The sequence below is a fragment of the Trichosurus vulpecula genome, chromosome 2, assembly GCF_011100635.1.
Source record: "Trichosurus vulpecula isolate mTriVul1 chromosome 2, mTriVul1.pri, whole genome shotgun sequence".
NCBI classification, from domain to species: Eukaryota; Metazoa; Chordata; class Mammalia; order Diprotodontia; family Phalangeridae; genus Trichosurus; species Trichosurus vulpecula.
The window spans coordinates 162,383,898-162,401,902 of record NC_050574.1 but is presented as its reverse complement, the minus strand read 5'-3'; the positions used below and the strand labels follow the sequence as shown (position 1 = coordinate 162,401,902).

Here is an 18,005-nt window from a genome sequence, read left to right as displayed (position 1 = left end):
CGCTCTCCCTCTATTATGCTATGCTGGATACAATGTAATTGTTTGAAGAAAGGTATTAGCACCTTTGGCAATTAGGGAAAACCTCTTATAAATGGCAGTGATTGGCCTGAGCCTTGAAGGAAAGTAGGGATTCTAAGAGTTGCAAAGTAAGGAGAGGAGGTATTCTAGACATTGGGCCCAGTATGGGCAAAGGCTGGAGATGAGAGATGGAGTTCTTTGTGTGGTTGGTTGGTTGCTTGTTGTCCTTCCTTCTCAATAAGACCAAAATGACATCATTATGATAGAGTCAGGTTTCAATGTGTCTGACTGTGGCTGATCAGACCAATATAAATTCAGAATGTTCTACCATAGGTCGGGCACAAATAGTTGCTGTGAACATTTGGGGTGGATACTTTCAACTTGCACATCCTGCATTTCCTTTGAGATCTTTCAACTCTGCTTTGCTCGTAGAGCAGAGTAGCTTCTCTAATGTGGCACACCATGCTGAGTGGTCCTGTGCCAATGTCTCCCATGTCACAAATCAATTCCAAAGTTCTTAAGAGAGACCTTGAGAGCATCCTTGTATTGCTCCTTCTAACCAGCATGTGAATGCTTGGTGTATGTGTATTCTCCATAAAGCCCTCTCTTTGACAAGTGTATCTTCTGCATTCAAACAACATGGCCAGCCCATCAGAGTTACATTCTCTGAAGCAGAGTTTGAGTGCCTGACAGTTAAGTTTGAATAAAGACCTCAGTGTCTGGTACCTTATCCTGCCAGGTGATCTTCAGACTCTTCCTAAGATAATACAAATGGAAGCAATTCAGTTTCCTGGCATGGTGCTGGTAGACTGTCCAGGTTTCACAGGCATACAACCATAGGGACAGCACAACAGCTCTGTAGACCTTCAGTTTGGCAGTCTCTTCTCACCCATACTCTCCTTTGGAGCCTCTCAAAAACTGAGCTAGTTCTGGCCATGTGTGTGTCAACCTCATTATCAAAGTGTACATCCCTGGAAAGTTAAGTATCAAGGTAGGTGAACTCATTCAAAGTATTTAAAACTTCTCCATTTGCTGTAACTGTTGGTTTCACACGTGGCTGGTGTGGTGCTGCTTGGTGCAGCATCTGAGTTTTCTTGGTGTTAATTGTTAGGCCAAAATTAGGACAAGCAGCAGAGAATTGATCCATACTTTGTTGCATCCCAGCTTCAGAGGCTGCATTGAGTGCACAACCATCTGCAAACAGAAAATCATGCACCAACTTGAAAAGGTTACAAGCCAAGACTGTGTTTGTGGAACAGTGAGAAAGGCAGTTTGGCCAGACTGTCTTAGGTGTGAAGGAATAGTCTGGTCTGTTTCAGATAACAGATCAACAGACTTAAATTTGCTCAGAGACAGTACTAGTTCTGCATGAATTACTTGAGAAACAGAAAGAAGATATGGTTGCTGCCTTGAAGGTGTTTATAATATTGACTTTGAAAGCCCTTAATAATGTAGGCTTCTCCCCACGTTTCTGTCTCCTTACACTTTATTATCCACTTCTCACTTGAACCCTCTAAACCTAGTCTTTGAGCTTGTTATTCTAGCCTCCTTGTTGTTCCACCAGCAAGATGTATTCCATCTCTGACCTCCAGGCATTTTCTCTGGCCATTCCTTTCAGGGAATTGATGATGAGATCAGTGTGCCTGTTTTGAGGGACTAGGAAGAACTCTTTCCCAAGCTCACCCTGCTTTTGTGAAGCTGAGAAGATGATGCAGCATAGCTTTGGTAGGACCAATGCTCATTCTCTTCAAGCCTATACTTGAAGAGAAGCCAAGTCCTGGTTTTAACAGAAGGTGGGTCTGTTACTCTGATGATTACCTAATGGAGGCATTCTCATGTCAGGCATTCCTGCTCTCCATTCCCTTCTTCCTCTACCTCTCCAAGGAAAAGAGGATTGTGTCCTGCTCTATCTGTCACCTGATTGTCCCTAGTGCTGTTCCTGTAGCTCAGGAATGGTTGTGCTCTTGCCTTTCTTTGGTCTATGACCCATAGTAGATAAGTCCCAGGGGGTTATAATTCCATACCAATTTTCGGCTATGACATCTGTCTGTCAGATAGGTGGCCTCAGCCTTACTCATAGATGAAGCAGAATTACTGGATTCCATTGTGACATTTAGTGACTATAGGAATGCTTCCTCAGAAGATGCTTTTCATAAACTCTAGCATCTTCTTGGTTTGTTGTTCATAATCTGTCTCAACTAAAGTAACATTCATGCCAGAGAAGTATAGAATTGAGGCAATATTCTTTTCCAAAAATTTTCGTTTTGCTTTTAAAAGACACAGGGTTGAAAAAAAAGATGCTTTCTTTACCTATGCATGGGAAGGAATGAGTTGGTCTCAAAATCCCTAGGTTTCTTAACAAGCTGCTGGCCTTAGTGATCACGGTGTTTCCCACAAAGTTAATGTCCATCTCAGCAGGCATGTAGCAACTGTAGCTTTCTTCCAGCGGTTCCCAAAGGGTGTGATAAGTTAAGCCATCTCTAGAGGTCTTTGCTTCTTTGAGCAATTTTTCCTCCTTGGAGGGTGGATGAGTAAGAAAATCCCAAGAATAATTTCCCACTGTCATTTTCTCAGGCATATCATCATGGTCCACATCCCCAGGTAGGACTACAAAAACTTTCTGACTTATCTCATTTGCCCTAACAATAGTCAGTTTATTTTAAAATTCTTCTAGTCTTTGTATTTTTATTCTCTGCATTTTTAAAGTATTATCATGCTTAAGGTCTAGGTCTACCAGTAATATTAACAGACTGCTTTGCTTTTTAACTGCAAAAGCAAGGCAATATCACTCAATTGTATTTTTAAGTGTAAAAGCCACAGTAGTTTATTGAAATAATAACTGTGTTAGCAATAGAAAAGCACAAAAACATAAATTCAAATCCTGGAAACAGTCCTGATGATTTTTTCATGTATCAGCATAGAGCACTTATATATACATATATGGCAATATATATGTATATGCCATAGTATACAGACTTCTAACATATAACATATCAGTAAATTCAGCAATCGCATAACAATATTCCCATGCTAATATCAAGTTAGGATGGAACCAAGATAGACTGGACAAACTTGGTATACCTCCAAAAAAGGAAACAACAAAACAAAAATTAAAAATTACTAATAAAAATATGATTCTATGGAGAGAAAAGAAAAAAACAGCCATAAATGAAATGTGTTTTACAGAATGAAAAGAGTAAATCCCCATCCGTGGCAAAACTGGCCATAGCTGAAATGTCTGAAAATTCCTTTCTAAGTCACTTAAAGTTCTAGGTTCACACAACACCCATTCAACTGTAAATGATGAGGTAAGGAATGGAAGCAAAGGATCAGGATTCCTGATCACAAAAAAGATAAAAGAATCAGTCTGGAAAAAATCCTTCAAAGTTGCTTTAGAAAGCAGAGAACATAGAAATGTAAACTGTAAACCAAAAATAAATCTAGAAAATAAAATTATATTTTGAACTCATAAGCAACAGTATACACAAACACAAAAGAATGTGCCTACTTAAATAGAAGCTTGGGATTTTAGCACCATTCATGACCAACAATCTGTCTAGCCAGATGTTATTTAGGTTGAAAACTTCATGAGCCACTCTGGAGGCAAATTAACATAGAACCTTGTTAGGAAAACATTAAAAAAAATATCTAAACCCCTCCCCCTCCCCCTTCCTCCCACACTTTTTTCTTTTTAAAAAATAATGACAAGGAATTGGAAAAGTGTGGCATCTTCTATCCCAAGTGACATTCCATATCCTTAATTCCTCAGTATATTTGCCATCCCACCTTGCTGCTGCTACAGCAAAATAATTGCCACTGTAACTTCACAAACATCATTCTGCATCCATGCCAATTTTAAAATATATTTTTATTGATTTTTTTTGTTTTTATATGCCTGAAATGTCTCTAAGTATTCCTTCCTGTTCCTTTCTCAAAGGACTCTCTCATGTAACAAACACTTTTTATTAAAGAAAAGTAACAATAAGATAAGAGAACATCAAGAGAACCAATAGACACATTGATAAAATCTGAAAATATAAGCAATTTTCCACACCTGCTATAGAGTCAGCTTTAAAATTGCCAGTGAGACAATAGTCTCTGCCACAGCTCATGCTTGTATAGTTGCTTTTGACTCTGAGCCTCAGTTTTTCCCAGCACAGGAAGAAAGTAACTCTGTGACTGGAACAACACCTCCCAGGAATATTTCTCTCTACTTGCATGAGGTTATCTTAAAAGCTGGTTATATGAATAAGAAACTTCTTTGTACATTGTTATGGGGTTAGAGGATGAGTCCTTAATATTTTCTGTATATATCCTCTCACATTTAGGTTGTAATTTTGTTTTCCCCCTTCTAATTATTTCGCGTTGATGACTACATGATGTTTTGGAGAAGATAAAAGACCAAGAGTCAAGAGACTAAGTGAAAGACTTTGCTTTGTTAATTGACTTGCACTGTGACTTTGGACAAGTCATTTATCCTCTTTGGGGTACAATTTCTTCAAGTGAAAAATAAGTGGGTGGGAATTGCAATTCTTAAAATCCTTTTCTAGCCTAATATTCTCTATATCATTCACTTTGTGAAACATTGGAAATTTAATTTCTAGTTGCAGCAATCATTACCCCACAGAAGGATATCCAATACACTTCCATACATCTTTTTAAAGCAGAAGAACCATCTCTTTCAATATGAGGAGCAGATCAATCCATAGATAAATTTCACAGTTATTCTATGCATCTGATATGCAAGCCAGAGCTGTAAGAGGAGTGCAAATGTGGGATGAGAAATCCAGTCTACCCTGGTTTAAGATATGTCTCCAAAGCATCTCTGAGTTGGGATTCAAATTGATTATATGTGTAGGACAGGGTATCTGTTTTGTTCAAATCTCTCCCTCCCCCCATCTTTTCCTTCCTCTCTCCCTCTCCCCTGCCCTCTCCTCAGAATGCCAACTTCCACTAAACCAATTTTTCTAATAATGTTCCTTTCAAAAGAATGTTATTTTAGTCACGTTCTTTAAGGCAATTTTGACATCATTATTTCTCAGGCTATAGATGATGGGATTTATCATGGGCACAATGATAGTGTAAAAGACAGAGGACACTTTCCCCTGATCCATGGAGCTGGATGAAGATGGCTGCAGGTACATGAATGTAAGGGAGCCAAAGAAGACACCAACTGCTGCAATGTGGGAGCTGCAGGTACTGAAGGCTTTTGATCTGCCTTCAGTGGATTGAATTTTTAAAATGCTAATGATGATCAAAACATAAGAGCAAATAATGGTCAGTGTTGGGAAAAGGATATTAAATGTGCTGAAGGTCAGAGCCACGACTTCATTGACATATGTATTAGAACAAGAGAGCTTTAAGAGTGGAAGGAGATCACAGAAGTAATGATTAATGGCATTTTCCTTACAGAAGAAGACTCTAAGCAAGCAGCCTGTGTGAGCTGTGGCCCCAGTGAGGCCAAATATATACACCCCACCAATCAACCATGAGCACACTTGATAGGACATCCTAAGACCATAAAGAAGGGGATGGCATATAGCAACGTAGCGGTCATATGCCATCACAGCCAACATTTGACTTTCAGAAATTGCAAAAAAGGCAAAAAAATAGAACTGTGTCATGCAGTCAGGGTAAGAGATGGTGTTTTTCTTTAATAAAAAGTTCAGCAGCATTTTGGGAATGATGACAGTTGATTGACAGAGATCAATGAAGGACAAACTGCAGAGAAAATAATACATGGGGGTGTGAAGATGAGAACTGAGTCTAATCAATATTATCATGCCCAGGTTCCCCACCACTGAGGCCACATATATCCCTAGGAACAGGAAAAAGAGGGGCAGCTGGAGCTCAGGCTGGTCTGTTAGCCCTATGAGGATGAACTGAGTCACTAGTGAATAATTTCCTTTGTCCATTCTTTTTGATTGTAGAGTAAGAGGAGGCAAGAAACTGTAAACAAGAAGAAAAATTGGAAACAACAACAAACAGGATATCCCCATTATTACCCATCTCTAAAATAAGATCAGACAGAAGAATAAAATTGCATACTTATCTAATTTTTGTCTAATTTTGTTTCCCTAGAAACAGCCACTAACCACCAACTTTCAAAGTTAGATAATTCATATATACCAGACTGTTGGAACAATCCATGCATGACCTTCTTTCCAATATAAGAATTATTTATATTCTTATAAGCATTCATAGTTTTATAGTTCCTTGCTGACAACTTTTAGTGTATGGAACAAGTATTAAAATTGGTATTACATGTATCAAAATCTTAGAGACTATTAAGGCTCTAGTTCTCACAACTTTTAAGCATAAGAGATATAACCTAAAATTAATTCTCACTTGATGCCAGTTATGATTGTGCTTATACTGAATTTTAAATAATGCCTTTCTACAATTGTTAAAATAGCTATGGGTGTGGGAAAGTCAATGATGATGTCATCTAAAGTCTAATACTGAGGCAGTTCAGGAAGAGGTACAATCCTTTCATCTCTTCAATATAGCAATTTGCCTGTGACCTTTCCATTCTAGATTTTATTTCTTGCAAAACTCTGTCCATAGCCCATGAAAATACAGTTGGAACTTGTCAACTTCGGGAATGTGGACTTTGTCTCCTTTTCCATTATAATTAAAAAAGGTATCAGAGAAGCACAGTTATTGCTAAGTGCAAGCATTTGGAAAGCTATGAGCTGAGAAGGAAATCTGGTTGTCCTCCACAGAGATAGTTCTTAGGGACTCAAGATAGTTTTACTTTGTTTTTTGCTAGAACAGCATGTTACCCTGGAAGACTGCTGTCAGACATAACGTACCCAAATTTTATCGAAGTGTTTCATAAAAACCCTTGGATGGCACCCATTAAACCTGATGGGTCCTTAGATAATGGAACTTTTTATTATTGATATCCTGGGATCATGTTCAAACACATGCTTTTGTCAACTCTCTTTAGTAATTGAAAGGGATCCTTTCTCCTGCTATATGATACAGACAAATGGAGAAGAAACTAAAATTATTTTGGCTTGGTATAAAGAAGAAAGTGTATGAGGATGAGAAGGGAGGGGGAAATTGAAAAGTGGAAATGAGACAATGTAATCAAGGAGTGGGGTTTGGCGAAAGCTGACCAATGTGGGTCAAAGCATGAAATTTGAACTTAGATGAATCATAAAAGAGCTTTTGTAACTAGCTTAAGTCTGCTTGTGCCAGGCTAAGAGGCCAAGTCACTCCATCAAATAATGTTGTGAAACAATGTTTTTAATTTAAAAAATCCCTATTACAGAAAAAATGATGGGATATGGTTTGGACAGAACTGCAATTTGGTAGACTCACAAAGAGAAGTCATAATTTTTAAATGTTATCTTGAAAGTGTCCAATAGAGTGAATCAGGAATTCTCCCTCGGCCTTGTTTTGTTAAATATGATATCAACATAGGTGATATGCTTATTAAATTCAAACACTACACAAAGCTTTGAGAGATGAGTAACTTACAGTTATAGTAAACTTACAGTTTTCTCTAAACATGATCCAAAAATATCATGACAGTTTAAAGAATTGGGCTGATTCCAATATGATGAAATTTAATAAAGACGTAACATAAAATTGTGAACAGTAGTTAAAACATGTTTCAATAGTCCAACAAATATAGAGATATGTTTAAAAGTCACTATGTTTGGCAAAGATCAGGGGTTTTTAGCTGATTGCAAACTCAGTGTAATTAAGAAATATAATGTGGCAGCCAAAAAACAAAACAAAACAAAACAAATGTACTTCTGGGCTACATGAAGAGAGTATTAACTTCCAGAATTCATAAGTTTGAACAGAGCTCCTGTTGATGTATCTTAAGACATTTATGACTGCTTATAAGATTCCTGCGACCTAATCAGTAATATATAATCAGGGGCTTCTGTGATAGTTTGGTGATAGTTCTACCATACTCTACTTTGGTCAAACCACACTGGCGACATTTTATCCAGTTCTATTTGCCTTAGTTTATGAAGGATATTAACAAGTTGGAGAACATTCAAAAAAGGGCAATGAGGATCATGAATAAGTATGTGCATAAATACATTATAAGGATAATTTGAACTACTTTGGATATTTTATCAAGAGGGGAAGAATCAGAGAAACATGGTGATTGTTTCCAAGTATTTTAAGGTCACTTATGTTGAAAATGGATTAGACTTGTCCAGTTTGTCTCCAAAGAATGGAACCAAGAGCAATGCATGAAAGTAACAAAGAAGGAAATTTAGGTTTGATGTGAGGATAAAAATCTCTACTAATTAGATCCAACCCAAAGTGACATAGACTGCCTTGGTAGTAGGAGATTACCACTCAGAGTAGGTCTTCAAGTAGCTGCAGGATGTCTACTGGTGCTGTATGGGTATTGGGGAAAGTTGTAGGGTATGGCTTGGACTAGAAGAAAGGTCCCTTCTAATTCTAAAATATTGTACTTCTATTATTCTGAGCTCAAGTTCCTCATACCTCCAAAATCTCTTTCTATTTTTGAAACCACATGTTCCCAGTCTTCAATCTCCTGCCACTGTTGTTGATGCATAGAATAGAATATGAAGATGCCTTTTGTTTGTAAAAGTCCTGAGGTTCCATGAATCTTTGTATAGAAGAAACAAAATTTGGAATTGATCAAATACTCATCCTCTAGCATTGGATCCTAGAGCCTCTTCATCTACACAGTGCTGTCAGGTTAATGTCTTCTGTGAAGGTTAATATGGTCCAAGTATGGAGGCTTTTAATCCTTCTTAGTGCTGATGGGAATTAGGGCACAGAACCGTCTCTGAAATGCTTTGGGAATTGATTTGATTTGTAGATTATTATTCCTAATTTCAGTTTTATTTGGAGTATCCTTTTTAGCTATAGGGAAATAAATATTGTTTATCACTGTCAACAGAGATCCTGATGATGTATCTTGAGGTTTTCATGGATGTTTATAAGAATCCTATGACCTCATTAGTAATACACAGATAGAGAGCTCCACAGAGACTTATCTCATAAGGGACTTCCATTTTATGGGAAGAAGTCATTAATATTTTCCTTTACCTCTTAATTATTTCACTTTTATTTTTTGATTATATTTGAATATACTTTAAACTTAAATACAAAAGAAGGAAAGGAAAAAATCATTGTGATGTACACAGCAGAATATAAGAGAGGATTCAATTTAAAGCAACAAATTTCCATTTCAGGAAAAGTTATATAATGAATGCTACACATTATTTTCAAAACTGTCCCTCTTTTCTTTGTGGTATGTTTTCTTTTGTCCTCTGCTCTGCATTTTCCTTACCCCCTATTTCCTTCACCTCCACCAGAAGATTACAGTTAAGTATAGATACATACACTCACATATATATATATATATATATATATATATATATATATATATATACACACACATACACATATATGTGTGGACATACATTCACACATATATACACAAATACATACATACATGGACACATATACCTACATATACATAGATATCTACAAATATGCTCTTATATTCATATATATACTCAAGTACATATATGTAAGACCACATTATGCTTATTCCCACTTGTCATCTATTTGTCTGTAGGTCAACACCATCTTCCCTCCTAAGTCCAAGTCTTTCCATATTTTTCTAAATCCACCAGCTCATTATTCCCTACACCACAAGAATATGCCAACTTAATCACATTCTATGGGAGATTGCTTATGAGAGTTTCCCCCACCCCCAATGTTTCTGCATTCCCTCTATTCTTGGCAACATGTTTTACTTATATAAGAAATTTTAAATTAAAAAATATCAAGATTATTCATTTTATATTTTAACACTGCTTTCACCTTGTAATATGGAGTAACATCTGATAATACCGAATTCTTCCACATATTTTCCCCCTGGTTTCCTTGAAGTTTCTGACCCTCTGCTCTTCCTAATGTACCCTGATTATTTTTTCTGACTCAGTAAGATAATTTTTAATAATTTAATTGGCATGGTATTACACAAATAGTTTAATTATGTAAAATTGCCATTTAAAATATTATATTAGCTTTACCTACACATGCACAATAAATATCACTTCAATTATTAAGATCTAACTTTGTATAGAAGGATTTTTGTGTTTATATTCATTTAGGACTTGTGTCTGCTTTGGCAGGTATACTATCATATTTTTATGTGATCTAGCTCTTTTATATAGTCTAAAACTATTATTAATATGGCTGACTCATAGGATAGGTTCCCTATTTTTCCCTTTTGAGTAAATTTGATTTTATCTTTAACTTTTTCTGAGATCATGATTACCCTCCCTGCTTTTTTACATAATAAATTCTAGTCCTGACCTTTATTTTATGTTTGTAACTCACTTTATAGCATTTCCTGAAAGCAATATATTGTTGAATTCAAATTTTTAATGTGCTGTCAATTTCCATTTTTTGGGTAAATTCATCCCATTCACATTCTAAACCATAATTATTTGTATATTTTCCTCCTTCCTATTTTTCTCACTATCCTTCTCACCATATTCCTATCCCTCTTCACTCCTCTACTTTACTTCTACCCACTACCTTGCCCTCTTATTCCTTAACCTAGCCCTTCCAAGAATCCCTTCGTTATCATCTCCCTCCACCCTACCCCTTACCTTCTTATTTATTTCCAAATTTAAAAGATTTTTATACCTTCTAAATATATGTGTTGTTACCACTTTTCCCCATTCCTGTTAATCTACATACTGTTCTATACCCCACCTTATCCTATTCCCTATCCCTCCCTTATTCTCTCCCTCCAATTAGAAGACTTTTATACAATTTTGGATAGACATGTATTGTACCCTCTTTAACTAATTCCTGAAGATAGTTGGGGTCCGGAACTACCCACTCTTTTCCCCTATCTTATTTCTCTGTATCAGTAATTCTTTTCATGCTATTTGTATGAGATAATCACTCTTTTTGCCTTTTTCTATATCATTTTGCTTTTTAGAATCATATCATACTCCACTCTACTCCACTTTCTGTTGACCTATCCAATTATTAATGGCAATTTTAGAGAAGAAACATAGTTAGTTATGAATGACTCTGAATGCCAAATGATAATTTTGTATTTGATTGTGGAGGCAATTGAGACCTAATGGAGTTTTTGAGTGGGTGGATGCCATGATTGGATCCATATTTTTGGAAAGTCAGGCTAGTGGCTGAATGGAGGCTACATTAGGGTGAGGAGAGACTTACAGTAGGCAGATCCACCAGCAGCCTACTGCAATAATCTAGGCGTGAGGTGATGAGGCCTTATATTAGAGTGCTAGAATGGTGGCAGTGTCAGAGGAGACCAGGGGTATATTTGAGAGATGTTGCAAAGTGGAAATCAATAGCCTTCGCAGCAGATTGGATATGGGGTGTGTAAATGTGGGAGTGTTTTTGTAGGGCAGCATCTTTTGGCTAGAGAGCTAAAGAATAGAGGGAATAGGAACAGGGGCTAAAATGAAAATAGGGCCTCACTAGTGCAAAACGAAAGGCAGCTAGCTAGAGTCAGTAATGTTCCATACAGCAGTCACTTGGGACAGAGATCAAAACTATTAAACAATGAATTTCACAATGTGAGACATGGCTGAGACAGCTTTGATGTCCAGGAACAGGTATCTACATCAAACTGGAAGGAGTCTGAAAATGAGTGATTAGGCAGTATCAGGAAGAAAGGGCTAAAACCTCCCAAGATCCTAGGAAGAAGAAAACAGTTAAGAACCAAGAATAAAAGCAGGTAAATCAATGGACATTTAAACATATCATTCTCTGAGTTGGTTGCACAATTTGTTAATTGCTGATTGATTTATTAAGTTTAACTACTATGTGTCTAAGAATTTGCAGTATGAGTTTTTTGTTGCTGTTCTTTTTCAGGAGGTGACCTGTGGATTCTTTTGTTTGGTGTATTGTTTTCTGTGTACATAAATTTTGAGTTGTATTTTTCTACTATTTCTTGCATTATGTTGTTCAGGTTTTTGATTTGTTATATTATTCTAGAAGGCCTATGAGCATTAAGTTGTCTCTATTCATTGTGTCTTGGGGATCTGTACTTTGCTTTTATAGAGATCATATATTCTTTTTGCATCTTATCTTTAAGATTGTTATTTACTTAATAATAGTTTTAATTCTCTAGATTGTTCTTAATTTCACTTTTATTTGTCTTCCCAATCAACTTTCTTTTTTCTTCTTTGGGAAATCACAGTAGGGTGGATTCAAATTTTTCTGTGCTGTAAATTATTTCTTCTCTACAGAGTATAAATTTTGCCATCTGTTTCCCTTTCACTATTTCTCTCAATATTGTGGACTAGTGGGCATGTGCTGTATGTAGTTGTATGCCTTCTTGGGAATTCACATAGATTTTGTTTCATCAGGCATTGGTTCAAGTCCCTTTGCCTACAATATTTATTTAGAAATGTCTGCAGTTAATCAAAATATTGGTAGCTGTCTCTCCTCCAATGTGTACTCGCACCAATTGATTTGGTTCTCAGAGGGCTGCTGCTACACTTATTCTAATGGTTAAGCCTGGGGTTCTTTAATCCTAATATTGTGGATTACCAACTTCCCATTAGTGTACTTACCATTAACATTCAACCTATAGACAGAGTGCTTGTTATTCTTTGTGTTATTAGTTAATTTATTTATTTTTAGTTTTCAACATTCACTTCCATAAGTTTTAAATTTTCTCCCCCTGCCTCCCCACCTCCCTCTACAAGATGGCCTGCAATCTAATATAGGATCTACATATACATTCCTATTAAAGATATTTTCACACTAGTCATGTTATATAGAAGAATTATAATGAATGGGAGAAACCATGAGAAAGAAACAATACAAAACAAACAAAAAAAAGAAAATAGTATGCTTTGCTCTGCATTCAAACTCCATAGCTTTTTTTCGCTGGATGTGAATGGCATTTTCCATCATGAGTCCTTTCGAGTTGTTTTAGGTCCTTGCATTGCTCAGAAGGGCTAAGTTTATCAAAATCAGTCCTCGCGCACTCTGGCTGTTACTGTGTACAATGTTCTCCTGGTTCTGCTCATTTCATTCAGCATCAGTTAATACAAGTCTTTCCATGTTTTTTTGAAGTCCACCTGCTCATCATTTCTTATAGCATGATAGTATTCCATTACACTCAAATACCACAACTTGTTCAGCCATTCCCCAATTGATGGGCATGCCCTCAATTTCCAGTCCTTAACCACCACAAAGAGAGCTGCTATAAATATTTTTATACATGTAGATCCTTTTCCCATTTTTCAGATCTCTTTGAGATACAGCCCTAGAAGTGGTATTGTTGGGTCAAAGGGTATAATGCTTCTTATTCTTATTCAAGGTATCGTAGTAAGACCATTGCTGTCCTTCAACTTAAATCTTGAGTAAACTGTCACACAAATTCAAGGAACTTCAGTTCAAGACTTGGTTTTGCTATTGACTTTCTCTGTGACTTTGGGTAAGTCATTTATCCTTCTGGGGGTACAATTTCTTCAACTGATAAATAAGTAGGATAGATTTGTAAAATTGCAAATCTTCTCAGTCAAAATTCTCCGAATCACTTATCTTATGACCATTTAGGGATTTAAGTGCTAGTTGTAGTAGTGATTGTCCCCAAGAGGGACATGCAAAAAAATGCATTTCCATGTATTTTTAAATTAGCAGAACCAAATCTTTAAATATCAGAATCAGATTAATTCATGATTAGTATATTAGTATTAGTATATAGTAAGGCAAAGATAGGAAGAGAAAACCAATCTACCCTGGTTTAAGGTTTGTTCCCAAAGCATCTCTGAGATAAGCTTCTCAACATCTGGTTGGCATAACACAAAGTTTCTTTCTCTTTATTCCTTCCTTCTTTCCTTCTTTTCTTTCTTTCTTTCTTTCTTTCTTTCTTTCTTTCTTTCTTTCTTTCTTTGTTCCTTCCTTCCTTCCTTCCTCTCTCTCTCTCTCTCTCTCTCTCTCTCTCTCTCTCTCTCTCTCTCTCTCTCTCTTTTCCCCTGCACATTATCCACCATCCATAAAACCCATTATTCCCACATTTCTCCTTTAATTAGAAAGTTTTTCTATCATTTTGCTAAAAGCAATTTTAACATCCTTATTTCTCAGACTGTTGATGAGGGGGTTTAGTGTGGGCACTTTGATAGTGTAAAAGACAGAGGACACTTTCCCCTGATCCGTGGAGCTGGAAGAAAATGGCTGTAGGTACATGAATGTACAAAAGCCAAAGAAGGCATTAACTGGTACAATATGGTAACTTAAGGTGCTGAAGGCGTTGGATCTGCCTTCTGTGGAGTGAATTTGTAAGATATTGTTAATGATGAAAATATAAGAGCAAATAATGATCAGGCTTGAGAAAAAGACATTATATGCAACAAATGAAATAATTACCACTCCATTGACATAGGTACCAGAACAAGAAATTTTCAAGAGTGGAAGGAGATCTCAGAAGTAATGATCGATAGCATTTTCCTTACAGAAGAGCACACCAAACAAGCACATAGTGTCAGCTGTGACCTCAACAATAGCCAATGCATACACCACACCAACCAACCAACCAGGAGAACACCTGATGGAACATCATAAGGCTATAAAGACACAGATGACATATAGTGACATTGTGGTCATATGTCATCATAGCCGACATGTGACATTCAGAGATTCCAAAAAGAGCAAAAAAATAGTGCTGACTCATGCATGCTGGGTAAGAGATAGTGTTCTTCTCAGACACAAAGTTCACCAACATTTTGGGGGTGATCATAGTTGATAGACAGAGACCAATGAAGGAAAAACTGCCAAGGAAATAGTACATGGGGGTGTGAAGATGAGAACTGAGTCTAATCAATGTGACCACACAGATGCCCAGGAGCAAGTGGAAGAGGGGTAGTTGGAGCTTTGGCCAGTCTGTTAACTCTATGAGGGCATACTCAGTCACTAGAGAGTAATTACCTGTAGCCATTTCTTTTGTGTGTGGAGTAAGAGTCGGCAAGGACCTATAGAAAAGATCAGAAAAAAAGAAGTCCTCATTTTTACAAGCCTCAAGTGAGGTCACAGACAAAAGAGTAATATAATAATTTCTATTTTTATTATCCTTTTCTCTCTCTATTTTTCTACAATGAATATTAGTGATTAGATGTGGAACCACTGTTGGTGCCACAAGCAATGGAAGGGCAGCTGGAGTGGGAGATTTGATACAAGATAGCTGAATGTTGAGGCTCAGCACCATGTGGCGCTGCTCCCTCAGCCCTTGGCTCTGCCACTGTCTCTGCTTTCAGAGGGCAGAAAGGGAGTGTGAAAGCTGACTTCCCATTACAGAGAATAGACTACAGACTCTAAAGTATGAACTTCCCTTCTTTCTCCTTCCTTTCTACCTAAAAAGGGCAGCAGATACTTCCAAAGGTTATTTTTTGTTTCAGAATTAACTTTTCTAGAATATATAAAACATAAATTTTAAATATAAAAGACTATACTCAATAAAGAAGAGAGAAGGCTCCTCCTCAATAACAGTTTTGGGTGTCACACTCTAGAAGAGTTGTTCTTAAAGTGTGATACAGAGATCCCTGAGAGTGTTCAAGCTCATTTCACAGCCTTCCAAAGACCCTTTCATTGGGTGAGTCAAAAGTCATAAAGTCAAATCTATTTAATAATAATACTAAGATATTTAATTTCTATTATGGTAAATATAGATATAACCCACACATGAATGTTTTAAAGAGTATTTAATTTTTAGAATACTAAGGGAATCCTCTCTGACAAAAAGTTCTGAGAATTGCTTTTTGCTCTAGATATCTTCTTGGTGTTCAATCATTTTCAGTCTTGCCTGAATCTACATGATTCATTTGGAGTTTTCTTGACAGAAATACTGTACAAGTCTGCTATTTCTTTCCCCACCCCATTTGACAGATGAGGAAACTGAAGAAAACATGGTTAAATGACTTGCCCAGAATCATACAGCAAGTAAGTGTCTCAGGCAGGACTTTAATTCAGGAAGATGAGTCTTCCTAACTCCAGGTCTTGCACTCTATCCACTACATTTCCTTGTTGCCTGTTTCCCACTAAAGATGTTAAAGAAGACAACCATACTATAATACCTCAGGATCACAATATCTGAGGTGATTCTTTATAAAATGACTTCCCAAATGGGAAAATTGTGTGTTCTTATTACTATATTTGCAATACTGTATGTTTTGGTGAGTGTTAAGTTCTTTGAGGGAAAGGGTGATTACATTTTTGCCTCTTTGGCTGTTCATGTTCTTGCTATGTTGTTTTGTTCCTCCCACTCATGTCCAGAACTATCATTCCATTCTTTGCAATGTTTCCCTGTGCTTCTGTGTGGTGAGAGAGCCCTTCACAAACCCATTTCAATCCAATCCACCTATCATTCTCCTATGAGGCACTACTCCATGCACATATTATTTACTTCTTTACCTGAGAAGAGTAATAAGAAACTTCATCATTCCTAGAAAGAGTTGGTAATCAATTGTAGTATAACTGCACTCCCTATACCTGCAATTTCCTTAGGTTTTCCATGGCCAATATGCCCTTTTATATGTTTCCTTCCCATTTTTAATATAAACTTCTTCAGGGCAAGGACTATCTTATTTGTGGTCCCAGTAATGCCTGGAACAGTAGCGCTCATATAAAAATGTTTTTTTCATTCAATCGTTTGTCATCAGCACAGTATTCTACTCAGCATTGTTGCTTAATTTCTATTGAAATGAATTGAAAAAAATTCTAAAATATATTGTGATAAGATTTAATCATCAGAAGCTCGACACTCCTCAATGAGTGGTCCAACATTAATTGGGTAATTCTAGCAGGGTTTGGGTTTGGTAGGGCAGGACTGTGAATTTGACAAGAGCTTAGCAGAGAAGAAATCTTGGTCTTCTGGTTTCCAGCTTTGACAAAGAAAACATATTATTCCCTATGAATAAATGAATGAACTATGAAGGTAGACAAAGACTCTGGGAAGTAGGTGACATACAGAAGAGCTGGCATCTCAGTCATGCCATATCCCAAGCTTACCACACTAGAGTTTTCAGGTTAATACTCCTAGAACAATATATGAGATTCTTTCTCTTGGTTGAGCTGAAATAGCTTGCTCCCATTGGAAGAACTAATTCATTCTCTGTATTAGCTGGTATATTCTCATCCACACAACTTCTCTTATTTTGTTTTGCTATCAGCTTGGATAAATAGGTTTGTTGAGAATAAAATTCCACAAAACAAGGTCCAGGTAATAAAAATCAATTTACTAACTTGGACAGCCAATAATCAATAAATTAATTGCCAATGATTTCTCTCAGTAATCAAAGACAAGGGAAACTCTGAACACCTTAAATTAGGAGTATTCCTTCTGACAGAGAACTAACCTGACAAGTGAAACTCAATTCTGATTGATGGACACTTAAAGAGGAGGTAAACTAAGAATCCTTACCCCCTCCTACTGAGAATGTAGCTTGATCTTGAGACTTTGAAGCCTCCAGCAATATGGGTGGGGGAAGCTATTTGTATCAGGACCTCTCAGGCTAATTTTCACCTTCATGAGCCAGGTTACCCCAAACTCAAATGAAGAGGACATAAGTTTATTCACCCTGGGGAGGGATTTAACTCAAGCTGGATCCTGTTTATAGAGGAAATGAAACTCAGGTTTCCAGTTGGGCATAAGACTAGGAGTGGTCACATTATTCAGTCATGTGCTTTGTACACTGACTGGTCTTTTCAGTATTGAGGTCCTGACAAAAATAGAAGAAAAAGGATGGATCACAAATGGGGTTATTTGCGATTCGTTGTTGTCTTTGAATAACTGGCATTTTATGGGAAGTTAGTGAAGACTTGTATATACAGCTTGGGCACTCCCTCCCCATTAAGGAATAGTGATCAAGAAAGAGGATTCTGAGAAGATGGTGGAGTAGGTCAGGACACTTTCAGCTCTCCAAATTTCCTCCACAAAAAAAGAGAATACTGCCTCAGAGAAGCTGAAATAA

At 36.8% G+C, this 18,005-nt stretch overlaps 1 protein-coding gene and 1 pseudogene across 1 annotated transcript; both read right to left on the bottom strand.

The window, feature by feature from the left end:
• Positions 1–5,000: 5,000 nt before the first annotated feature.
• On the bottom strand, positions 5,001–5,933 carry LOC118838168 (olfactory receptor 150-like). Its single transcript, XM_036745390.1, has one exon. It carries the CDS (start codon positions 5,931–5,933, stop codon positions 5,001–5,003), a length of 933 nt encoding a protein of 310 aa, XP_036601285.1.
• Positions 5,934–14,067: 8,134 nt separating this feature from the next.
• LOC118836815 lies at positions 14,068–14,977 on the bottom strand (annotated as a pseudogene).
• Between the last annotated feature and the right edge of the window lie 3,028 nt (positions 14,978–18,005).